The following is a 27054-nucleotide window of genomic DNA, read 5'->3' as shown; positions in this document are numbered from 1 at the left end:
GTTCCCTTGCTATCCAAACTCAACAATCGCCGAATCCTGAAACCCTAAAGAATGCTCTTGAAATCTTAGCAAATCTGATAATTCAAATCACCTCTCACAATACTATACCAATTCCTTGAGTTCTTACGCTGGCGGCAAAAAACCATAACCCTTGCCCTGAAATGACGAATCCTCTCCCCAGTTTTCATTCTCAAAGAATCATTGAATCCTAATTAACTGCAACCTGAGTAATATAAAACTCGCATAACATTTCCCATGACCAAGCAACTCACACAATAACACCACCATCTCCATGCTACCGCTCCTTTCCTAGCAACAATAGTGTTTGAACCCCACTATTCTTCCATAGGAAACTGCAGGCCCTACCAGATAAAATACAAATACCACTGAATCCTAATGATACTGGAGAACTATCCTGCTGAATCCTGCCTAAAGATCTTCCACACAATACCTCTAAACCAATTTCGACCAAACACCAGGATAGCAACCGAACACATTGGAACCCGCTACACGAGATACAACCCCTTAATAACCCACTAATGATCACGACATGAAAAAGGCATATAACAATTCTTTGAATATATAAATGAAGAATAACAGAGAACTAAAGCAAAGATAATGCTTACCAAAACCAATATAAAATTCCAAGCAACATGAGTACTGATAAAACCCAAAAAGAACGTAAAAGATAACATAACCGCAAAATCACCTGCTGGAGCATGGGTCTCCCCCTGACTGACACTGCAATGACTGGCTTCTCTCTGCTAGGGCTCCTACCCTACCCTCATGACTATCAGAGATCCACAAAATAGTCGGAGCAGGTGCACTCACTACTCCTTCATTCCTCATCGGATAGATGGCCCTCTTTTGTCCCACTTGATCACAGAGAAAACATAGCGAGCTTTCCCCCCAAGTACAATCCCTGCTGACATGATCAATCCCACTATAATTGCAGCAACCCATACTCTTGGAACGTCAAGCTCCATCGTGTAGTTTCCCACACATGCCGCACTGACCCTGGCCCTGCTGGCCTCCTAATCGTTGATCCGAAGTCTTGGGTCTTTTCTTGGGACCCTCCCTTGCATGCACCTGATTTGGTACCCTCTTTCCCAGGTGCTCCAAATCGATCTCTCGCTCACAACATTAAAGAGTGTGAGCTCCAACGATAGCCATAACCTCAGCACGGATCGCGCCCAAGCGCTCATACGAGATCTCAAGAATCTCCTCCTTAACAGAACCAAATATCATAAGAGTCTGCTCCAGATTACTGTAGGTAATCTATGATGAGATGAATTCCCTCATCTGTTCGCTAATAAGCTCAGTACCTGCACCTGAGCCGGAACCAGAACTTGAACTTCCTCCTAACTGCTCATCACCAAACTGAAATAAAACATGAAATGGTTAGATCATACCCAAAATTCCACCTCCCTCAAGCTTCTTATATTCTCCAAGACTCTCCTCGATTCGAGCATGCATCATGTGCTTTCAGTAGTACGTGCCCAATACTACCTTCCACAACTATCCATACATTACTCAAGAATCGTCCTGAATCCTCTAAGCCACCTTCTCAAACCGGTGTACCAAAAACTCGCTAAACAGCGCAACCAAACCCACTGAAGCACTTCCTAGGATCTCTTTGGTTGCTGACCTCACCCTGCCATCAACTTCTGAAGAACTCCCCATAATGCGAGTCACCTACCTCGTGAATGCAATTATATTCACTTAGTGGCTAACTCCCGTTACCTAAGAGTTCCACATAGCACAAAGCAAGAAGCATTCACGTAGTAACACTCAAATCCATAAAACGATCATAGGACATTCAACCCTAATACCATAACTCATGCTATAAATTTCCACCCTCACTGTCGGTTGCATTATGCATGAAAATTATACACATAATAGGATCAAATAGAATGTTGAATAAAAGACTCTACCCTAGGACCACAATCAGACATGTAATAGTAAATAAGGCCAAATCAATTATTCTAGGGTTATAAGATCCTAGCTATATATAATTTTTAAAACATACACTTAGCAGTTACTGATACCAATAGATATTTCCATTACAACACAGCCTCCAACACTCCCCAGACTACAGTGCATCACACATGTCAGGCCGATCTATCAATGACTAATCAGCTCTAGCAGGCGAGTCTACCAGCTCATACAATAGACATTCAAAGGCATCTCTCCTAGCATTCTATCATGAAAAAACTAAGTAGATCGTTAGCCCCAACTAGCATGCGATTCACAGACTCATAAATCAAATCATATCAGATAACATGTATGGGTCTTTTGGGAAACTTACCCGAGTTCGGCCGATCACATGAACCACACCCTTTTCTTATCTTAGGAAATTGTTTTCTTAAAAAAATTACTTTCCAATTGAAAACTTTACCAAATCCTCAGTTTGAGTTCAGACACACCCGAGAGTATGCCTGAGTCCCTTAAACCAAGGCTCTGATACTAACTTGTAACATCCCAAAAATCATGACATAAATTTTTTTGATTTTAACTAAATCGTTAATACATATCTTTCCCATAAAATTAAGTAAAAAAGTTTTAGCAAAACATCATCAAATCTGAGTAATTCACAAAATGCGGAAACATGTGGTGTGTGATCTACAATCATCCCGGGTCCTTCCATTTGAAAACCGGAATACCTGAAACATAAAATAAAAACCATAAGCACAAAGCTTAGTGAGTTTCCTAAAGATAAAACATAGCATACAACAACAAAATACCATATACATATAGTTGTCATGGGCTCCCCCATGGTCTTTACCTGGAATGCCATGAGCCCCCCCCCCCCCCCCCCCATGGTCTAAAATCCAAGTGCTATGGGCTCCCCCCATGGTTTTTGCATGGAATTCCATGGGCTCCCCAATGGTCTTTCATGCACATATCACAAAGAAAACTAGCATTCTACATAACACGTAATTGGCCGACATTAGTGCCTTTGACCCATGGATATAGCGAGACACCTCAACAACTGAAACCACAGATAACTCTCTAACTGTTGATTCGGTAAAATCTCCATGCTATCAAACAATTAACACTCAATTAACAATTGGGTTCCAAAATGAATCCAATAATCCATGTATGAGGTAGAAAGACCATTTTACCCCTCACAAAGTTTGGTCCAAGACTAAATCCCAAAATCTAAATCAGAAAGGCCTACAACCAAAACCATCCAGAGCCTACTTACGGCCCAATTTTCCAAATTGGGCCCAAACCCTTACATGGGCCTTACTCTAAAGCCCAATAACTTGTCCTTAATCCAAAATACATATTCTCAGATGGCCCAACAAAGCCCCAAGCAATCAAACCCAAAAAGATAGGCCAAACCTAAGCCCAAACACACAAAGCCCAATAGACCAAGTACGCAGGATGTACAAGCACATATGCACAACATACACGCTTGGAGGCTTGTATGATGCGCGTACCTTCCTGTACGCCCAACGTACTTACCTTATTTAGCCAAAACCTGCTTTTCACTTAATCCATTAAGACAAAGCTTTCCAAACCACAAATCTGACCTCCTTGAGCTGGAATACCACGCAAATTTGCCAACTTTACGTTCATACATGATTACAAGAAGCTCTTAAGCTAAAAAGCGACTTAAAGCGTTCACCTTTATGATCAAGGATACCAAAATAAACTCAGATTTGAAAGGATGAACCCTTAAACAACCTAACTCATCCCTAATCTAAAAAAGAAGACCAAAATCAAAATAAACTAGCCATAACGAGATCTAATCATACATACACCAAGATACAAACTTGATACCTCAAAAAGCTTATGCACAAGGTGATGATTATGGATCCAAAGCTTTCTCACAAAGAAAAAGAACTTCAAGCTTGTCTTGTTTCCTTCCTAAGGGCAAAAATGAGCATCAAAGCCTCCCAATAGCTCAAGAACACCTCCAAGAGGCTACAAGGTCGATTTAGGGTATTAGAGTGTGGAGGCTGACTTAGAAATGAGGGAAAGGGCTAATATAAAGCTTATATATGGTACAATTGCTAAAATCAGGGTTTTTCATTACCCCTCGTACGCCTAATCTACTCCTCGTACGCCTAACGTACTCTTCGTACGCCCACCGTACGAGGTCTTGCACCCCGATCCTATATCTGAAGTATGTTAAGCGTAAGCTCCATTACACATGACATAACCCTCAACGCATCAGTATGACCTGCGTACCACTTGGTATGCCCCGCGTACTAGGGTTTTCCATTAGACCCTAATTCATTCCGAAGGCCATAACTTTCTCGACACAACTCCGATTTCGACCATACTTATATCTTTGAAAAGGTATTAAAAAGCTCTACACTATTATCAAATTATACTTGCCATGAGATATCCCGAACAAACATCCAGTTTCCATAAAAGTCCGAGCTAAAAAATTACCGAAATGCCCTTTGACTCTAAATTACAAAGCGAATACCTGGATCATCCAAATTACAATATCCAACTCCAACTGAGTCAAAATCTCAATTCCTCAAGGTTCTGAAGCCTACTGATACCTAATCCCTGATCACCATCCCCAAAATGGGAAACGATTCGAAACAAGTCGTTACATATGGGAGTTCAACATCCATTTTTGTTCATCAAAGCTCAGTCAAAGGACCTAGATTCACGCATGGATTCATATCAACCACCAAGATAATGTTTTGATGCTTCTAACATGCAAAAGGGACTAAGATCTATCATTTCTAGCTTCTAGAGTTTCCAAAACACACAAAAGAGAATTCATGGACCAAAATGAGCTTATAAACAAACCTTAACTCTAAATATTAAATGGATCAACAAGGTATGAGCTTTTTACCTTAAAAGGCTTCCTAAGATGATGTAGATTCATGATCTTGAAACTCAACCACGTCGAAGGCTTGCTCACCAACTTCTTCTTCTTGCAAACACACCAAAAAGGCCACTAAAGTCACTTTCAAGCTCAAAGATCACTCTCAATGCGAATTAGGGTTTTAGGTATGTTTAAAGGTAGTGGAGGTTGATAAGAGTGAGGATGCAAAGGTTATAAGTGTGCTTAAATAGGGCTCATGCCCTAAAATTAGGGTTTTAGCATTTTGCTACGTACGCCCCACGTACGCTTCGTATGCCCCACGTATGTGGCTCATAGTCCCGACTCTGCATGCCCATGTATGCTAAGTGTACATAGACGTATGCCCAACGTACAAAGGGACCTCTGTCGCAATAAAATTATTCTTCTACGGACTAAAAGGAAAAATACTTGAATTTGAGTCTTCCAATATTGGTCTATATCTAGCATTTTTGCATTCTGATTTTATTTGTGATTTTTGCTTCATGGATTTGCATCCGGGTCTTGGTTTGAGTTGCTTCTTCGATTTTGGATTTGGGTTTGCATTGTTGGTTCCATTTCGGTTTTAGAATTCATTTTCATGTTTGATTTTGGTTTTAGATTTGAGTTACAGGTTTTGTTTTAGATGTATAGTAAAAATTATTGTTGAACGGTAGGTGACTTTGTAGCTTTATGTTTATTTTTGTGGTATTGGATATGGGGTATTGAATCTATGAGTGTATATGATGTTGGAGATGGTGATCCAAGGTGGTGGCAAGAATTGTAAATGGATTAAGGTGGGTTTGGTGTTTTTTCCAACAATAGATTAATAATTTAATTTATTTAATAATGACTGGTATAATAAAAAAGGAATTAACAAAATAAAAATAGTCATTAAAAGCAAAATAGTATTTTTTTTTAGGTCAGATAGGGACCAAATGCACAATAAAGAGATATAATATGGATCGTCTAAGTTAAGAAAAAAAAATTAAGGACCAAGCGCAAATTTCCCCAAACCATAAAGACCATTCGTATAATTTAAATTCATATAATTTAAGATAAACTTAAGATAAATTCAATGAAATAAGAAGTTCCAGTTATGTTGCAGCTCTTCTAAGGGAGGAGGGAGTCGTTCCCATTGAACCCACTGAACCCACTGCAAATCAGCTTTTTTCTTTGATTTTTCTTCATCTTTCCGAACCCACAACACACGGAAATCCTATCTTTCTCAACCCACTCAACCCACTCAATTAAAAAAGAATACTAAACAACTAAGGTACAAATCTTAAAACATATGGTACAAGAGAAAATGAGAGAGAGAAAATAGAGAGAGAGGATGAAGTGGGTTCGTGAAACCAATTAAACAACCCGCCAAAGAGGGAGTGGTACCGACGATAAATCTATTGCTAATTAAGATTTTATCTTGATTATTTTGTATATATTTTTTAATAAGTGAGTTGAGTGGGTTTAAAAAGATAGGATTTCCCTGTGTTGTGGGTTCGGAAAGATGAAGAAAAATTAAAAATAAAAGCTATGTGGCAGTGGGTTCAGTGGGTTCAATGAGAACGACTCCCTCCTCCCTAATAATGCAATTAACCTATATATGATTATTTAGTAAGTGGTCTATCTAATTACAGATCGTAAGATGAGTGATAGGGTTTATGTTTAATTCTATCCCAACAAAATCTATTGGAATGCTACCCATATGATCTTCTTTCCAATTATTTTATATTTTATATATTATAAATTCTTTTTTAATATAGTTGGTTTACAAAAAGTTCAATTTACATCATTATGTTTAGATATATTCATGATTTATTTGGTATACGCATATATGATAAGTTTGATATTAGTAATTATTAATTAATCATTGAATTAGTAATTGTCAATGACACAAGGATATAGTTGATCCACAAGTATGTATATAATAAATAATGTTCTTTTATCTATAATTTAGAAAATAAATGTTTTATGTTGTCTATTACACATTTACCATCATTTAGTTTGTAGGGTCTTCTTCTTTATTTATTTATTTTTTTAATTTTTTATAAATTGTCGTTGTAGTAAAGAATGATATAGAAGTTTTAAAGAAAAAACCAATTTTCTTTATCTCACATTTTATTTAATTGCATAATCTAATAAAACATCATTTATTAGTTACTTTGATTGAATTAAGGGTTTTAAAATTATAAATCAAAAAATTAAACCAAACATGACAAAATATAATTTGTTATAATTTATTTTGAGTTTTCGACTTAAGAGTATTTTCACTGGAAGTGACTTTTTATTTTAATGAAAGTTTCTTTTAGATCAACGTTGTTTAAAAAATGATATAAAACCTTTTGATAAAAAAAATATTTATCTTATATTTTATTTAATTGCATAATATAATAAAAAATCATTTATCAGTTACTTCAAATGAAGTGTTTTAAAATTATAAGCGAAGCATGACAAAATATAATATACTAGTTTATAATTGTGGGAACCACGGTTATAAAATTAATTAAATTTTTATAGTAAAAATTCAAAATTATTAATAAATTATTTTAAATAAATTATTAATTAAGAGTTGTTTTTATTAGTTATATAAAATTATAATCGTTGGTTCAAATAAATATGTAAAATTAATTTTTAATATATATTAGACGTTATTTATTTGTGAATTAATGAAAACAATAATATAAATTTAAAATTTAAAATTTAAAATAGTAAATAAATACATTGACAAATAGCATCACATTAATGATGATGTTTAATAAATTTAAAATTGAGAACTAATAGATTAACAAGTGGCAACACATTAATTGAGAGGTCTAATATGATGACAAATGACAAAAATACTACTCTTTTATTAGTATAGAGATTTTGAGTTTTAAGTTTAAGGGCATATATCCACTAGAGGTAAGGTTTTTCTATTTCAAACTTTTAAAGATGAATAAAGAGTGAATTACATTGATGGTCCCTGTGGTTTGGGATAATCTACATGTTTGGTCTCTAATTTTTTTCTTAACTCGAATGGTACCTAATATATATTTTTGTTGTGCGTTTGGTCCCTGTATGAGTTAAAAAGACAATTGTGCCCTTAGTAATTTATTTATTTATCTATTATTTATTCATTTACCTTTTTATTCTATTTATAATTAAAAAAACATTAATAGACTAAAAAAATTCTTTTATATATAATCGCTAAAATCTACCATATCTCCCTCCATTCTTCTTCTTCTTCTTCTTCTTTTTCTTCTTCCTCCATTTCCACCTGCATCCCTACATCGTTAGTCACCTACCTCGCTATCTTTTACACTTCTCCCTTTCCACCATCAACTTCTATAATTTCACATCTCTTTATCCATCATCAACCCTATTCTTGTTTTATCTAGAATTAGAATAACAGAACCCTAAAAATAAAATCTCATTACCCCTTTTCTCATCGAGAAGCAACAAGTTCACCCACTCACTTACCATTCTCTTTCAGGTGTATCACCCCTTCGTCTTCCCTATTGACATCTCCACCATCTCCCTCCATCAGAGCCTGCATCACTCATCCCTTTCTTGGCCTACAACCCCGATAGCGCAACTTACTTCAGGTCCGTTCTTCAGTATTGTCGCCGCATGTGAATGCCCACAATTGCAGGTGGTCTTGGATATACTAAAAATAGAGGATGCTAGTAGTGCTTTAAGGATCGATGTGAAGCAACGAGCACATCGAATGGTTGTTCTTCTGCAACCGACGAAAAGTAAGGATTTACTTGAATTTGGGTTTGTTTCTTTATTAACTGGTTTGCATATGGGGCTATATCTAGGATTTTTGCATTGTGATTTTATCTGTGATTTTTGCATCATGGCTTTTGCTTCCGGATTTTAATTTGATTTGCATCTTCGATTTTGGATTTAGGTTTGCATCATAGGTTCCATTACGGTTTTAGATTTCATTTTCAGGTTATATTTTGGTTTTGGATTTGAGTTACAAGTTTGGTTTTAGATGTATACTAAAATTTATTGGTGAACGGTAGGAGACTTTGTAGCTTTATGTTAATTTTTGTGGTATTGGATCAGTGGTATTGAATATATGGTCGTATATGATGTTGGAGATGGCGATCGGAGGTGGTGGTATGAATTGTAAGTGGATTAAGGTGGGTTTGGTGATTTTTCCAACAATAGATTAATAATTTAATTTATTTAATAATGACTAGCTGATATAATAAAAAAAGAATTAACAAAATAAAAATAGTAATTAAGGGAAAAATAGTATTTTTAGGTTAAATAGGGACCACACACGCAATAAAAAGATATAATAGAAACTGTCCGAATTTAAAAAAAAAAAGTTAGGAACAAAGCGCAAATTACCCCAAACCATAAAGACTAGGGGTGTTCGTTTCGATGGATCGGTTTGATCCGATCCAATCACGTGAATCCAAATTAATTTCGGTTTTCAAAACGTGAATCCGAGTAGTCCAAACTAAATTCAAATCCGATCCAAACCAATCAAATTATAATTCGGTTTGATCGGTTTTTACAATTCGGTTTCAAGAAGCATGATATTTAAATATATATATATATATATATACATATATATATATATATATATATATATATATATATATATATATATATATATATATATATATACACATATACTCCATCCGTCCCAAAATTATAATTCATCTTTCCTTTTTGGTTTGTCCCAAAATAATAGTTCACTTCTAAAAATAAATAACTTTTTTACCAAAATATCACCCTCATTTTTACTTAACCAACTAAGTATTTAATGGAACATTAAATGCAAAGTAAGGACAAAACTGTCATTTTATTATGTAAAGTTAGTGGTAATTAATATTTTTCTTAATCTGTGTGTTTTTTTGTCTGTGGACAATAATATTGTGACGGAGGGAGTATAACATAATATTAATCAAATTTAAAATAAATTGTTTGGAGAGAATTAAAATTATGAACAACTATTAAACTTTTTATTATAATTCAATATTTTACAGATTAAAAGCTATTAAAAAGTATACATTGAAGTATTTTATTAGATAATATTTTCTAATCTGTTTAAAAATACAATTTAGCAGATTAATAAAAAACTAAAAGATGTATATTTGAAACATATATATATATATATATATATATATATATATATATATATATATATATATATATATATATATATATATATAAACAAATAATAAATCTTATTCGGTTTTTTTGGACTACTCGATTTTAATTTTATAAACCGTAACCAATCCAAAATCCAAAATAATAATTCAGTTTTACTGGAACTATCCAAAAATCCAAAAAGCCGAACCAAATTGTCCAATTAGACAATTCGGTTTTATCTGAATAGTGAACAACCCAATAAAGACCATCCTTGTAATTTACTCATAAATAAAAGGTAATCAACTTTTTAAAAGAGAAAAAATAGAAGAATGAAAAAAAAAAATCAAATTTTCTATATATTTAACAGCTAAGAGTCTAAAAAATATAAAATTATTTTTCTCAAATATTATCTTTGTACTATTATTAATTTTATTTATTTTTCAATTTTTTTTTAGATTTTGAGGTAATTTATATAGAAGTGTTTTCTATTTTTTTAGTGTTGTGCTATCTATATATAATTCACAAAAAAAGATGGTTAGATTATTTTGTTCGACTTTTAGATGGAACTTTAGTTTTCACTAATATGGACAGACTACAATTAATTTTGCATATTTACAGCAAGTCTAGAAAAAATAATATTTTTATTATATAATTTTATTTCTGTTTAACGCGCAGGTATACATATAATTTTTTGTTTATAAAAAATGTAAAGGAAGATTTACGTCGCAAACAAATCAGTGAAAAAGCTGAGCATTGTGATCTTTAAAAAAACATTTTTTATTTTCGTTGATTTGATTTAATGGCCCATCACCTTCAAACCTTTTCTATTCCTATATAAAGGAAGGGCAGCCTTCCACTATTTTTCATAAGCTACTCTTTTCATAATTATCAAGAAAAGAGCTAGACAAGCCTAGTTTCTCTAAACACATTCAAGTCTTAGTTTGTCAAAGCAGAGATATATATACCTGTATTGATAATATATTACTAATCAAGGAGATGACGGGAAACTTGGCTCACCTTACTCTTGCTTTTGGGCTTCTTGGTATATAATCTCTCTCTCTCTCTCTCTCTCTCTCTCTCTCTCTATATATATATATATATATATATATATATATATATATATATATATATATTGTTCCGGATCTTTTGTGAACCAATTATTTCCTGCAAACCACTCATAAAATTCAAACTTTTTTTGTGGTAACTTTTTATTAATAATTAGACATAACACACCAAATCGTCTCTATATAATAAATATATAAAAAAAATCTCGAAAAAAATATGCATATATAACATGTGTATATGTGCATAAACGTCAGAAATTCAAAAAGCTCGTAAAAAATCTATATATGCACATTTTTTTTCGAGAATTTGTTTTCCCTTATTTTTTTTGCAAATATACTTCTATAGAACCGAATTGGTTCTTTAAGCGATTTTTTTAACAAAAAATATCATACAAAAAAGTTCGTATTTACATAATGATTCATGTAAAATTATGGGTTCACAAATATATATATATATATATAATCCGGATAAATTATGAAGGAAAATTTTGATAAGAAAAATAATAAGTTTTTTATGTGCATATTTTTTTAACCAACCTACAAAATGAGTCATTAGTTATTATAATGTAACAATGATTGACAAGAAACAATTCAAAAAAAATACCCTATTTATTCATTTTTAACTTTATTTTACGGACAATTTTAATAAATAACAACATAATTCCTGTAAAAATGAATCATAAAGACGTTTCTTCGGGTTTATTTTTGTGAATTATGTTATTTTCGACTCATATAATGATTCTTTCTTTTTTTCCATTAAAAAATATGCCGAGTAAAAATTTATTACCTTTCAGCCAAATATTTCTTTCATATATATATATCCTCCTAATAAATAAGTAAATTTTTTTCCAAATGTCACATTTTTATTTATTTTGTCACATGTAAATTTTTGGTTATTTTAAATTAATGTTTATTTCACATGTCATTTGGTAGTTTTTTTTTCATTTTATTAAATTTTAGATAGTATTTAAATACAATAATATATGCGTATCAGTTTTATTAATAAACTTTTTTTTTAATTTCAAAATTAGTAAATTAAAGATTCATTAATTTATTTATTTATTTATATAAACTTTTTGTTTAAATTTAAAAGAAAAAAAAAACACTTTAATTTTTATAATTCAATATTTTCTCACTTTTCTTTTAAATTCATAATTCTCAAATGTTTACAATTTTGTATTTAGTTTATTTAAAAAAAAACTCATTTAATATATGGGTTTCACACTTAATATATATATATATATATATATATATATATATATATATATATATATATATATATTATTTATTTATTTATTTTTTTTTTTTTTGAATTGATATTGCTTACCGTTTTCATTTCTTTAACATTTTTGTAGGAAATATTATTTCATTTTTGGTATTCCTTGCACCAATGTAAGTTCTTTTGACATCTTGATCCGTAGTAAATTTGATTTTTCCTTAATTAATAACTTCGTATATATAGCTATATTTTGAACAATTTCTATGAAAAATACAGACCGACATTCTATAAGGTCTATAAGAAGAAATCAACTCAAGGGTTTCAGTCAGCACCTTATGTTGTCGGGCTATTTAGTGCCATGCTTTGGATATATTACGCTTTGCTCAAGACCAATGTCATGCTTCTCATCACCATTAACTCAGTTGGTTGCTTTATCGAGACATTGTATATATGTTTTTTTCTCTTTTATGCACCAAAGAAGGCTAGGGTATGTACTAATTAATCTTTTTCTTCGGTTAAAGTATACTTTCATATTTGTTGCCCTCATGAAGACTTATATTTTTTTGTATATACAGATGGAGAGTCTGAAGCTAATTGGTTTATTGATAGTCGTTGGATTTGGATTGATTGTCCTCCTAACTCAGCTCCTTGCAAGTGGAGGTACTCGTACTGTGATAGTTGGATGGATTTGCCTTGTATTTTCTTTGTGTGTTTTCGTTGCACCTATGGGAGTTGTGGTACGTACTAAAATTAAAGAAATAAATAACGTTTTTGATATTTATATTTTATGTACATGTTTCATAATTAATGAATACGTACTTTTAATTATTTCCATTTTACTTTCTCTGTAGCGACAAGTGATTAAAACAAAAAGCGTAGAGTACATGCCAATTCTACTCTCTTTTGCACTAACTATCAGTGCCGTTATGTGGTTCTTTTATGGCCTACTCCTTGCTGACTTCAACATTGCGGTACTACCAAATTATTTGTGTTTGGTTTTCGTCGAACAATTTTCACTATTTCTTTTTTGTATTGATAGTGTTTGTTTTAACCTTTTTTTTAGATTCCAAATGTACTTGGATTCACCTTCGGTATTCTTCAAATGATACTATATTTTGTGTACAAAAACAAGAAGCCACTTACCAATGAAAATATATTAACTTTGGAAGCAAAAATCAGTCAAAAGGAGGAACAAAAGATCCCAGAACATAAAGATCAGAAAACCGTCGATATTTTGAAGCTGGAAAATTTAATTAATTCTGATATTCTTCCGGTGGTTGCCAAATCAAACAAAATTGTAGCTGTTGAACCTCAAGCTCCTTTATATGTGCCACATCACACCATTGAAGTTGCAGCTTGAGAACCATAGCTTTTAATTTTAACCACAGAAAGACATGTTGTTGGATCTTAATTCCATGTTTCGGTGTATCTTCTTAATATAGTTTTTAACTTGTTGCAAACAGGCTATCGCGCGTCTTTGCTTGATAAAAACTTTATCAGTCTCTTACCTAACATACGTTTCATTTTTATTCTCGATATAAACGAGTTTGGGCTTTGATAGTTACACTTGTTAAAGTTGCAGATGCTTCTGCCTAGCTAAGTAGTGGCAACTACTTTTAAACATTAAATTGGACTCTTTCACCATTTTATATACGCTCCGACAAGCAAAATTGTAACACATTTCCTTTTGTACTCTCATGAAAGAACGTTTACCTATAAATTAACAAACTTTATGTTTTTTACTTCTTATTTAAATTTCATTATTTTCTATAGTTAACATATATAGTGCTATTTTTGTTACGTAGGTACTTACGCAATATTTATCTCTTCCATTTTCTAAATTAGGATATATTGATATTTTATAAAAAGGTATTAAGTAATAAAAATGAGATAAATAAAAAAGAAAAACAAACATATAATAATAAATATAAACGTTTTTTTTTCCAAAGCTTGTGCAATATCTATCTAATAGAGAAAGTAGATTAAAAAAGATATATAATGATTCAAGCCTTAAAATTAAAAAGCTTTCACAGTATTTATTTGTTTCAAAGGGTTAATGAATCTGTCAAAAGCTTTGAAATTAAAAAGCATTCACATTATTTATTTATTTTACTTTCATAAGCTTATTTGTTTCAAGAAAAAACTGTGAAAACGTCATACGGCGGATGTTCTTATCAATCACAAACTCTAGGGCTTTAATTTTAATTTTAGTATAAATTAAAGAAAAAATTGCAAAAATGGTCCATGTGGTATGTAAATTTTTGGGGTTTTAGTCCAAACAGTAACTTTTTTGGTTTCGTAGTCCTTTTGGAATAGTTTATATGTAAAAATGGTCTCTCCGAAAATTGAAATGACTATAATACCATTGGGGTATTTATTTTTCATTTTTCTTTCATTATTCTTAAAATTTAATAATTATTTATTCATTTTAATAATAAAAAAATGAAAGCTCTCTCTCTCTCTCTCTCTCTCTCTCTCTCTCTCTCTCCTTTACCGGCAACACAACACAAACGCTACTGCACCCCTTACCATTACCTCTGCCTTTTTAAACTTTCTTCTCCAACCTTAAGAGGCTTATCTCCTGCATAAGTTGAAACAAATAAGAGATGATGACATGTGAAACAATAAACAAAATGTTAAGGGATTAACCTGTGTGGAGCTCCTCATCCCTACCGGAACACATTACATGCAAAGCATTAGGGGAGGTGGAGGTCCTCATGCCTACCACCGCTATCCGATAACTCCTACTTCCAGTATTGATGCATCAGCATTCTGATTTTTCCTTCCAGGTAACTCCTTATTCCATCATAAATTCCTAAAGGGTTTGCTATTATTGGTGTTTTTTGATGCTTAGCTTGAAATAGAATGGCAGAGAAGGAAGCCCTAGATTTCAAAAACTTGGATTGATCTTGAATTTCTGGTACCAAAGCTCATGTCGGCAATGATCATAACAGATATGACCTATACTTCAAAACGTTGGGATCACTTGTTCAATTAGCGATTTGCAGGTTTCAACAAAAGAGGGATAACAGGATCAGGGTTTATCAGGCGATTGGTTGGGGAACAAGATGATGGGTGGGGTTTTTACGTTCTTTACTGACGAGAGAGAGAGAGAGGGAGAGAGTTTTTGAGGTCTCTAATCGTAATAGTTTGTGCAGCTACCGTCTTCGTTGACCTATTGTTCATCATTTTTCCTAGGCGATCCAATGTTCATCTTTTTTTTTTGAACCAGGCCTTCAATCTAAAAACAATGGTATGTTGGTTATTTTTTTTAAGAACACACACAAATGAAGTTCTTGATTATATTTTACTAGACATAGATAAGAAAGGGAAGCGTTGGGGAAGAAGATGGGGTGCGGTTTTTTTATTCTTTGCTGATAAGAGAGAGAGAGATTTCATTTTTTAATTATTAAAATGAATAAATAGTTATTAAATTTTAAGAATAATGAAAGAAAAATGAAAAATAAATACCCCAAGGGTATTATAGTCATTTCAATTTTCGGAGGGACCATTTTCACATACAAACCACTCCAAAAGGACTATGAAACCAAAAAAGTCATTGTTTGGACTAAAACCCCAAAAATTTGCATACCACAGGGACAATTTTTGCAATTTTGTCTAAATTAGATTATGAAGGAAACAAAATGAATATGATTATTTTATAAATTATATATATATATATATATATATATATATATATATATATATATATATATATATATATAATTCTTATAAAAAATATCATCCAGATCAATATGATTCAAGATAAAATATATATCTTGAATCATATTAATTTAAAACTCCAACCCTTTCATCATATGATTATTTTATAAATTATAAATATATATATATATATATATATATATATATATATATATATATATATATATATATATATATATATAATTCTTATAAAAAATATCATCCAAATCAATATGGTCCAAAATAAAACATATATCTTGAATCAGATTAATTTAAAACTCGGACCCTTTCATCACATGTTAATTAACTACTTGATTAACTGAAATGTTTTGCCTATATAAGAAAACTATTTCATTATTTATTACTTGTAATGAAAGAAAGAGTTTGAATGATAAAATATTGGAGAACTAAAGATAAATATAATAATTAAGCTTATGAAAGTTTAAAAAGTATTCGAGTGATTTTCATAGTTTCAATTTATATTAACATATTTTTTTTATTCTATTTTCTTTAAATTTCAAGAACATAGTTATCTTTGTACATTTGGAGTAAAAAGAAAGACGATTCTATTCAAATTTATTTGTTACAGTTAATTGAAAATATATAATCTTAGTTTCAAATATCCTATAATATTTTATTCAGTTCCATCACCAAGATTTGTAACTAATGTAATTATAATAGTATAATTTTGCTATTTTTAAATATTTTACTCGGATGTATATGATTAAAAAATTTTGAAAACATGATGAGATGTACATTTTTAATGTTAAAAAAAAAACAAAGATAATTTTTATTATAAAGTCGTCATTATTATTTTGTATTATTTGTCATGCTTTAAACATTTATGAATAATATATGCATATGATATGTCCATGAATTTCATATAAATTGAAGAAGAGGCAAACCGACTACAATATCAAAAACCATATAACAAAAAAAACACATTTTACAAGAGATGAAAAACAATATACAAAAAAATAACACAATAGATATATATGTATAGCAAGGAACATTGACGCTGTAGCACAACGAAATCGTGGCTTTGTCCCGGATTGGTCACTCAAGTTTTTCTTTTGAGCAATTAATCCCTCAACTTTCAAATTACCTGTTAATTACGCAATTTCGATCGATTTTAGACGGTTGTTTGGTTACGAAGCTTGCTTGGCAATCTGACTTGTGAGAAAAGCTAAACCGTTATTATAGCTACACATCCATGTTACAACCTGGTCATGATCTATCTAATAAATGATACCCTCATATAACACACTTCGTTTACATTGTTTCCTTCATCCGACCATTCAAGCAAAGTTTTTCTACTTAAGAAATCTCCCGGTGGCTTCCTCATCCTTTACCAGTCGAACCCCCACCAGTCGAACGCTGAGGCTATGAGGTTCTAATGCTAGCGGGTAAACAACCCTCTCGAATGTGACTATGAGAAACCCTCATTGCAACAAAAATCATGGCACACTGGAAATCCTAGGATGAGGTTCTTTAACTGTCGTAATAGCTTGGTAAGCTTTCGATCCATCCACATTAACTTCTATGTTGATAATCTATTACTTAATCTAAGCTTTATTCAACAAATCAGGGTTTCAAAAACCCTAATGAGTTTGACATGAACACTCCAATAAAGATTACTTGATTATTAACTATGTCATTCTGTGTTTGTTTACTTTATTAACAGACCAAGATTTGTTGATTAACAACTATGACTTGTGCTTGTTTAAATGATTAGCATACCAGGCTTACGTAATAAGAATTCTTTTGAGTGGACAGATGATGAGTTGGAAAATAGTTACTAAAAAACATTGATTTAATCAATGAAGCAAAAGTTGGATAGTAGAGAGGATCACTTTGAATTGCATAAGTGGAGGACTAAAGTGGTAGAGTTGGAGTTTCTCCTATCAAATGAGAAGGATGAGATTGAGAGGCTATAGAAAGCTCCGGTTCAGTCAAACAAGGTAGCTGCAACGTTGAAGCTTGTGATTGTGGTTCTTGTTGTGGTCGTGCTTTGCCTTTAGATATTATTGAAATGAAGTTAGCAGAGGATGGGGGTTTTTTTATATATGTATTTGGCTTAGGTTGATGATAAGAATTCCATCCTACTTTTGGGTGTTTTTGTATATGATGTTGGATAAGGTGTCTAAGTCCATAACTTATTTGGTATACTTGACCCGACCCGGCATGGTCCATTTGGGTTGCACTTCACCCAAACGATTTATGGATAATATTATGAGAATTGTATACTTATGTTTTATTAATATATTATAAGTTATAATATATTAATATAAAGTCATGATATTTAATTAATTTTTAATCTTAAATTAATTATGAATTGATTTAGTGATTAAAAGGAAGACTGATTAAATCATGGGCTATTAGATTTATATGGCGTGGGCTAACACTCATTTGGGAATGGGCTTAGCTTATATGGAAGTCCATGGATGATCCATGGAGCTTTTAACCCATGGATCCTTGGAAGAGGAAAATACATGGGTTATTAGGGTTTACCCTAATCATCTACACTATATAAACAAGCCTATGGTGCATGAATTGACACCCTAGTGTGTGTGAGATGTGGTGGCCGATTTCTAGATCAAAGTATACACTTTCATAAGTTTTCCAAGTTTGTGGTGATTTGTGATTTCCATTTGAGACATTCACATTATTGGTGCTTGGCTCTCAAACTCCAAGGAATCAACACTCATCAAAAGGTATGTAATTCATCTAGTTCTTTTATGTTTAAAAGTTCCCCATGCCATGCTAGATAAGTTATAAACCTTGGAAAACAAATTTTGCATGTATTATAGACAAACATAGATCCATGGTTTATTAGGGTTGAATGTACACTTAGGAAGTGTTAGAATGCTTAAAACCCAACAGTGGTATCAGAGCTTAGGCTTGTTTGTTTGATACTTGATTCAAAATAGTGAAAAAATGTCGATTTTCTTGCTGTCTGCATGATGAACTCGCCGAGTCCATGAATAAATTCATCCTACTCGTCGAGTAGGTTCGTGGACTCGACGAGTAGAAGCCTCAGAATGCAGATTTTCGACTTTTGCTGCTGGAAATGGACTAGAAACATTACCCTAAACTGTTTTGGTGTTTTAAGACTTGTTTTAGTTGGCGTAATGGTTGTTCTAATCCATTTACAATAGCTTATATCAAAATTTCTTGCTTTGTATGTGTTCATATAATCCTTGAAACTTTGATGATCATGTTCATGTTCTTATAAATTTAGAAGATGACAGGAATTATTTGCTGAATTGTTTAGGATTAATTCTTCATCATTTATGTGTTTTAATGGAGTCCGTAATTTGTCCTCAAGTTATGGATATCCAAAGGTCACTTCTTTTAAACACACATTTAAAACACATAAGTTACATAAAAATGAAGAGTCTTCATTTTTATGAACCTTTAATTCATAAGTTATGAAGTCAAAAGTTTTGAATAGTTACAAAACTTGCCCTTAAGTTTTGGAATTTGTAAAGTTTCACACACTTTAATAAACTTTAATTCCATCACTTAGAGTTTTAATAGTTAAAATTCAACACTTATACTATTTATAACATTAATGGTTAATTATTATATATATATATATATATATATATATATATATATATATATATAAGAATAAGTCATTTTACCGTTAGTAGGCATCATTCACGAACCCGGTCTATAAGGGGGGGGGGGGGGTATAAGGCTGTTGCCTATAAAATGACAGCTTAATTGGTGTCCACTCTCACCCACCGCTTCCTTGATCGGTGGAGGGTCGTTAGCCGAACGGGTAGGACAATGACTTTAACTTCTCATTAAAAGTATAATGATTATTATAAAGTAACTAAATATTTTAATTCCCAATCTTAGTTACTTTAGGAAAAATGTGAACATGGTGCTAGTCCATGGAATTCACACTTTGTACCTTACCAAGTCGTTGGTGGAGCGTGTATGGTTAACTGGCACACTAACTTGGACTAGTAAGGATCATGAAGGGTGAGTTAATGTTTGTCATAGATCAATTGAGCATGTGTGGTTAACCGGCACATTGATTAGGTGATAATATTAAGGGTACCAAGTGAATTAGCATGGTTATTCACACCTTGTTTTGTGATCCTCGGCATCCTAGTCATAAAACTTGAAGGACACAATCGAGATTGAAACATGCCATTGAAAAGTTCAATGAATCTCAAAAGAATCTAGGAATTTTAAATCCAACTGAAACCTAATAATTCATTTCATTTTTCATGGTGGAAATTGGTGAATCGTCATTCACCTACCTTTCAAATATGTTATTACTTAGATTACGACATCCCTCTTCTAAGTATAATATATTGTGATTGGATCCTGGCCTTAATATTACATTTGGGTATCTTATTAAGGACTCTATATATCTAATCTAAACTTGCTTTCTTCTTTCAAATGTCTTCAACCAACAATGCTTCAGTCTCTAACCAAACTGGCTCTTTCTCTCTCATGAATCTTTGTGGGAGAGTCGTCTTTGTTGGTTCCAACTTCATGAACTGGATTAGGAACACCAGGATGGTTACTCGTTATGAGGACAAGGAATACGTCCTCGATAAGGAGTTAAAGTAGCTTGATGAGTCCAATGCTACTCCTGAGGAGGTCGCTGAATTCAGGACGCATGAGAGAGATGCTACTAAGGTAGCATGCATCATGATGGCCACAATGACAGCCAAGCTCCAAAAGTCCTATGAGGAGTTTTACCCTTTTTGAGATTAGGACTGTTCACTATTTGGATAAAACCGAATTGTCGAATTGGACAATTTGGTTCGGATATTCGGATTTTTCGATTGGTTTTTAACAAAACCGAATTATTATTTTGGATTTCGGATTGGTTTTGGTTTATAAAGTAAGAACCGAATAGTCCAAAAAAACCAAATAAACATTTACTAGTTATTTATTTATAATATATATCTATAGTTATCTATTGATTTTGTAATTTATTTTTTCATATAGGTTCAAAACATTTCACCCGATAAAAAAACATCAATATGTATTATCTCTCAAAAGTTTTATATCTATAAAATATTCAACTATAATATATCTGCTTAGTAGTTGTTTGTACGTAAATTTCAAATCACAACTAAATAATTTTTTTCGCTTGTTGTGTAAAATTGGGTAATATTATAATTATATGTCGTTTTAAAATCTTTCAGTTTTTGAAAACCGAATTATAAAAACTGATCCAACCGAATTGTAATTGAATCGGATCGGATCGGATTTGAATTTAGTTTGGACTATTCGGATCCATGTTTTGAAAACCGAAATCAATTTGGTTTCACTTGATTGGATCGGATCAAACCGATCCATCCAAACGAACACCCCTATTTGAGATGCACCAAGACCTGATGGAAAGGTACCATCAGAGTGCTCGTCTGGAGCGGTATGAAATAATCTCCTCCATGATAACAACCCGCATGAAGGATGGTGAACCCATTACGGGCCACATGCAAAAGATGCAAAAGTATGTGGACCATTTGTCAAGCTAAACGTGAACTTCCCTGAGGAGTTGGCAATTGACATCATTTTGCACTCCTTACCTTCTTGTTATGACCAATTTCGTATGAAATATCATATGAACAAGGAGGAAGTTACTCTTAGCAAACTTCAAGGACTCTTGAAGACCGCTAAAACCGGTCTTATGGGCAAGTCGGTTGTTACCTCTACTACTCCTACTCCAACATCTACCAATGTTTTGGCTATCGGGCAAGGCAAAGGGAAAAAAATGAAGTCCCCTTCGAAGGGTACCAAGGGAAAGTCTCTTGAAGGCTCCTCATCAAGGACCAAGAGCGGTTCTGTCACTCCTTCTGCCATTCCCAAGGATGCTAATTGCTACTATTGCCAGGACAAGGGTCACTGGAAGCAAAACTGCCCTAAGTACTTGCAGGATCTAAAGGATGGGAAATTGAAACCCACCCACGCAGGTATTTACACAATATTGTCTAATAACTCACCATATTCTAACTCTTGGGTGCTTGATACAGGATGTGGTATTCACATATGTTCTGATTTGCAGGACTTAAGAAGAAGTGAGGATGTGGAGCACAGGAAGATAAACCTGATTATGGGAAATAGGAAGGCTTCACCTGTTTCCAAGATTAGAGTTTATACCTTGTTGCTAAGTAGTGGGTTAAAGTTAGATTTGAATAAATGTGTGTACTCGTCTGAAATGGCGAGAAATATTATTTCTTTTCATGGTTTGTACAAACAAGGTTTTACCTTTTCGTTTGATAATGAATGTGGTGGTATTAATGCTTTCTTTAATAATGTGTTTTATTTTAAAGCATTACCTTGTGATGGTGTGATTGAAACCGTGTCGGTTGTAGACAACTTAGGAAATAATGTATTGTATATTGATTCTTCTATTAGCCTAGATAAAGCATCATTGTGGCATTGTCATCTTGGAAATGTAAATAAGAAACACATAGGGAAACTCCAAAAGGATGGAGTCTTGGAATCATTTGACCTTAAATCAGATGATAGTTGTGAATCTTGTTTACTTGGAAAGATGAAAAAATCACCCTTCACTGGAACTTGTGAACGGGGTGAGGGTTTGTTGGACCTAATACATACTGATGTATGTGGACCATTCAAACCTGCCACAAGGGATGCTAATCGTTATTATGTGACTTTTATTGATGATTTTAGTAGATATGGTTATGCTACTTAATCAAACATAATTCAGAAACCTTTGAAAGGTTTAAAGAATTTAAACAGGAGGTAGAAAATCAATTGGGCAGGAACATTATGATGCATCGATCCGATCGAGGTGGTGAGTATCTTAGTACCGAGTTCCTTGACTATCTCAAGGATTGTGGGATTGTCTCACAATTGACTCCTCCCAGGACACCACAACTAAATGGTGTAGCTGAGAGGCGTAATCGAACCTTGTTAGACATGGTTCGCTCTATGATGAGTCGAGCTTCGCTACCAATCTCTTTTTGGGGGTATGCCTTAGAGACTACTGCCCATATCCTTAATTTAGTCCCTAAAAAGAAGGTTACCAAAACACCTCATGAGATGTGGATTGGGAAGGTTCCCAATTTGGACCACATAAAGATTTGGGGTTGCGAAGCTTTCGTGAGGCGTGAGACTCATGATAAACTCGAACCCCAAAGTGAAAGGTGTATTTTCATCGGCTACCCACGGAAATTCTTCGGTTACCTCTTCTACAGACCCAGTGAGAATGTGGTATTTGTAGCAAGAAGAGGGCTCTTTCGTGAGAGAGAGTTTATAAGCCAAGGAGACAGTGGGAGGCAAATTGACCTTGAAGAAATTCAATAATCAATTGGTGAAGGAACCTCAGACACTAGCAATTAACCTGAGGAGGAAACTCCTGTTGAGCCAGTTGACGAGTATGTACCTCCGAGGCGTTCCACACGGGTTAGGAACACACCTGAGTCTTATTATGGTTTTCATATTACTACGGAAGGTGATACATTTATCAGTGATAGTACACTGGTAAATTTGGATGAACCTAGCAGTGTTAAGGAAGCCATGGCAGGCCCGGAGTCTGCTAAATGGAAGGAGGCTATGGACAGTGAGATACAGTCCATGTATGACAATCAAGTTTGGAACTTGGTTGGCAATGTACCAGGCCGTAAAACAGTCAGGTGCAAATGGATCTTCAAGAAGAAGACCGACATGGGAGGAAAAGTGCACACTTATAAGGCTCGACTGGTTGCGAAGGGTTTTACTCAGACTCAGGGTATTGATTATGATGAAACCTTCTCACCGGTAGCAAAGATTAAGTCTATTAGGGTTATGCTAGCCATTGTTGCATTTCATGATTATGAAATATGGAAAATGGATGTCAAAACCGCTTTTCTTAATGGAAAGTTGGCTGAGGATGTGTACATGAATCAGGCAGAGGGTTTTGTCAGTGCAGAATACCCTAATAGAGTGTGCAAGCTTGAGAAATCCATTTATGGATTAAAACAAGCATCTCATAGCTGGAATCTTTGTTTCGATGAGAAGGTCAAAGAGTTTGGCTTCTCGAGAAGTGAAGATGAGTCTTGCGTGTATGTCAGAGCTAGTGGGAGTATATTTAGCTTCTTGGTACTGTATGTAGATGACATACTACTTATAGGAAATGACATCCCAACCTTGCAGGAGGTTAAGTCTTGGCTTGGGAAGTGCTTTGCTATGAAGGACCTAGGGGAAGCTGCCTATATCCTAGGGATAAGGATATTAAGAGAAAAGAGTAAAAGACTAATTGGAATTAGTAAGAGTACCTACTTGGATAAGGTGTTGAAAAGGTTCAACATGCAGAATTCCAAGAAAGGAGGTTTACCGATCCAAAGCAATGCCAAACTGAGTAAGACTCAGAGTCCGAGTACAGAGGCTGAGATAAAAGAGATGAGTCGATTACCATACGCTTCCGCTGTAGGCTCGATCATGTATGCTATGACTTGTACCCGCCTTGATGTGGCCTTTGCTTTGAGCATGGTTAGCATATATCAGGGGAACCCTGGCAAGGCTCATTGGACCACGGTAAAGAACATTCTCAAGTACATGCGGAGGACTAAGGATTGGATCCTTACCCTTGGTGGGAGTGATGACTTGAGAGTATTAGGGTATAGTGATGCTAGTTTTCAGACTGATAGGAGATGGTGGCTGATTCGACTTGTGAATCAGAGTATATAGCAGCGAGCGAAGCAGCGAAGGAGGCGATATGGATGAAGAACTTCATCGGAGACCTTGGAGTTGTACCAGCTATTAAGGAGCCTATGGAGATTTTCTGTGACAGCAATAGTGTGGTTGCCTTAGCCAAGGAACCGAGAGATCATGGCAGATCACGACACATTGACATAAAATATCACTTCATAAGACACAAGATAGAAGAAGGGCTCCTCATGGCAAAGAGGGTATTGTCAGATGAGAGCCCTGCAGATCCCTTTACGAAGGGACTGACGAAGGTTAAGCATTTGCAGCATGCAAGGCGCATCGGGCTGAGGGACGATATTAGTTTTATAGATTATATAGCCTTTTCTGAAACTTGTAAAATGTAATCGACGTTTGATGATGAATAAAATTTGTGATTTATTTATGAGTAAAGTGTTTCTATCATTGTCAATTATTTACTATTGTTTCAGTTTTGCATGTTTTGACTTCCAGAATAGTTAATTTATTCAAACCTCCACAATCGATCATACGTCGGAAGTAGGTATGAATCAAGATTGTCATGAATTGGGTTTGTAGATGGCTAAAGGTGTTTAGACATAGCAATGGTTGCTACAACGTTCATGAGTGCTCATAATTTATGAGTATTGGAATAAACCCACGCTCACTTGTATCACTTCATGGAATTTATCTCGAGTGATCGTGAGACGGTAATATCATATAACTCTTCAAACCTAGAGATATGAGTTGTTACCTATGAGTTGGTTGTGGATTGATTACATGAAAACGCATCAGTAAATTGATGTTATAAAACGTGCCTTTGTGTGCAATTCAACAAGTAGTAGGACAAGCATATGAGTTAAACTTTATCTGTTCCTTCTAGAAATAGAAGCGATATCTGGGCCCCTCGATGATTTTGTGTTGACCCATGTACCAGGCCCGGTTAGAACTAAATTGATGTGTTCAGTTAAGTTCTTTGTCAAACAAATCGGAAATCGAGAAACAACTGCCAGATAATAAGTAAGACATTGTTCCATGTATTTGTCCGGCTGATATCATGAGAACAGAGGACTATATGATCACATATCTAAAATGGTGCTTCATAGTTCAACAGAGTTTTCGAGAGCTACGATTGCCGGTTGGTTCCTGAACTAATATAGGCAAATACAATTATTAGTCTTATGCAAGTGGGAGTCTGTTGGATAAGGTGTCTAAGTCCATAACTTATTTGGTGTACTTGACCCGACCCGGCATGGTCCATTTGGGTTGCACTTCACCCAAATGATTTATGGATAATATAATGAGAATTGTATACTGATGTTTTATTAATATATTATAAGTTATAATATATTAATATAAAGTCATGTTATTTAATTAAGTTTTAATCTTAAATTAAATCATGGGCTATTAGATTTATATGGTGTGGGCTAACACTAATTTGGGAATGGGCTTAGCGTATATGGAAGTCCATGGATGATCCATGGAGCTTTTAACCCATGGATCATTGGAAGAGGAAAAGACATGGGTTATTAGGGTTTACCCTAATCATCTACACTATATAAACAAGCCTATGGTGCATGAATTGACACCCTAGTGTGTGTGAGAAGTGGTGGCCGATTTCTAGATCAAAGTATACACTTTCATAAGTTTTCCAAGTTTGTGGTGATTTGTGATTTCCATTTGAGGCATTCACATTATTGGTGCTTGGCTCTCAAACTCCAAGGAATCAACACTCATCAAATGGTATGTAATTCATCTGGTTCTTTTATGTTTAAAAGTTCCCCATGCCATCCTAGATAAGTTATAAACCATGGAAAACAAATTTTGCATGTATTATAGACAAACATAGATCCAATGTTTATTAGGGTTGCATGTACACTTTGGAAGTGTTAAAATGCTCAAAACCTAACATATGATTAGTTGATGATAACAATTCCCACCAACTTTTAGAATCATTGTAGTAGTATATGCAGTCATGAATTCTGCCAAGACTGAATGATAGGGCCTTTAGTACTAAAAATGCATGGTTTCGTAAATTCTTTTGACATTTTTATAATGAAATGTTTCCTTATCTTATTGTCAATTGGAAAGTGTTTGTGTGTATTAGATCCCTAGACCTCAAAAAGGTAAACTGCCTATGTTGTTTATGAAGGGTTTTGAGCATTCTAACACTCTTATGGTGTACATGAACCCTAGAAACCTTGGATCTATGTTTGCTCTATTATACATGCAAATTTTATTTTCCAAGGTTCTCACCTAACTAGCATGTTATGGGGTACTTGTAACATAAAATCTTAGTAGAATAACATACCTTTTCTTATGGTTGATTGCTTGGAGTCTTGAAAGCCTAGAACCAATAATGTGGATGCCTAATGTGGAATCACAAATGACTAAATCAACTAGGAAAACTTAAGAGAATAGTATGCACTAGAGAAATTGGCCCACTCTTGTTCACTCGCACACTAGTGTCATTTTATGTGCCAAAGACCTATTTATATAGTATGGAGGATTAGGGTTAC

At 33.6% G+C, this 27054-nt stretch overlaps 1 protein-coding gene across 1 annotated transcript; it reads left to right on the top strand.

Moving 5' to 3' along the window:
- The first annotated feature begins 10778 nt into the window (after window positions 1–10778).
- Window positions 10779–13681, top strand: LOC145102642 (bidirectional sugar transporter SWEET14-like). Its single transcript, XM_079040091.1, has 6 exons — window positions 10779–10949; window positions 12327–12363; window positions 12467–12677; window positions 12766–12927; window positions 13042–13161; window positions 13254–13681. Exons 1-6 carry the CDS (start codon window positions 10904–10906, stop codon window positions 13548–13550), a joined length of 873 nt encoding a protein of 290 aa, XP_078896217.1. The 5' UTR covers window positions 10779–10903; the 3' UTR covers window positions 13551–13681.
- Window positions 13682–27054: the final 13373 nt, after the last annotated feature.

This window comes from Lactuca serriola, chromosome 4 (assembly GCF_051521515.1).
Source record: "Lactuca serriola cultivar US96UC23 chromosome 4, Lser_US96UC23_V15, whole genome shotgun sequence".
Classification (NCBI taxonomy): domain Eukaryota; kingdom Viridiplantae; phylum Streptophyta; class Magnoliopsida; order Asterales; family Asteraceae; genus Lactuca; species Lactuca serriola.
This window is presented reverse-complemented; position numbering and strand designations above follow the sequence as displayed.

Coding starts and splice junctions, on each gene's coding strand:
- LOC145102642 (XM_079040091.1), top strand. CDS start 10,904: ATGACGGGAAACTTGGCTCACCTTACTCTTGCTTTTGGGCTTCTTG. Junction 10,950..12,326: donor TCTTGCTTTTGGGCTTCTTG/GTATATAATCTC, acceptor ACATTTTTGTAG/GAAATATTATTTCATTTTTG. Junction 12,928..13,041: donor TTGCACCTATGGGAGTTGTG/GTACGTACTAAA, acceptor CTTTCTCTGTAG/CGACAAGTGATTAAAACAAA.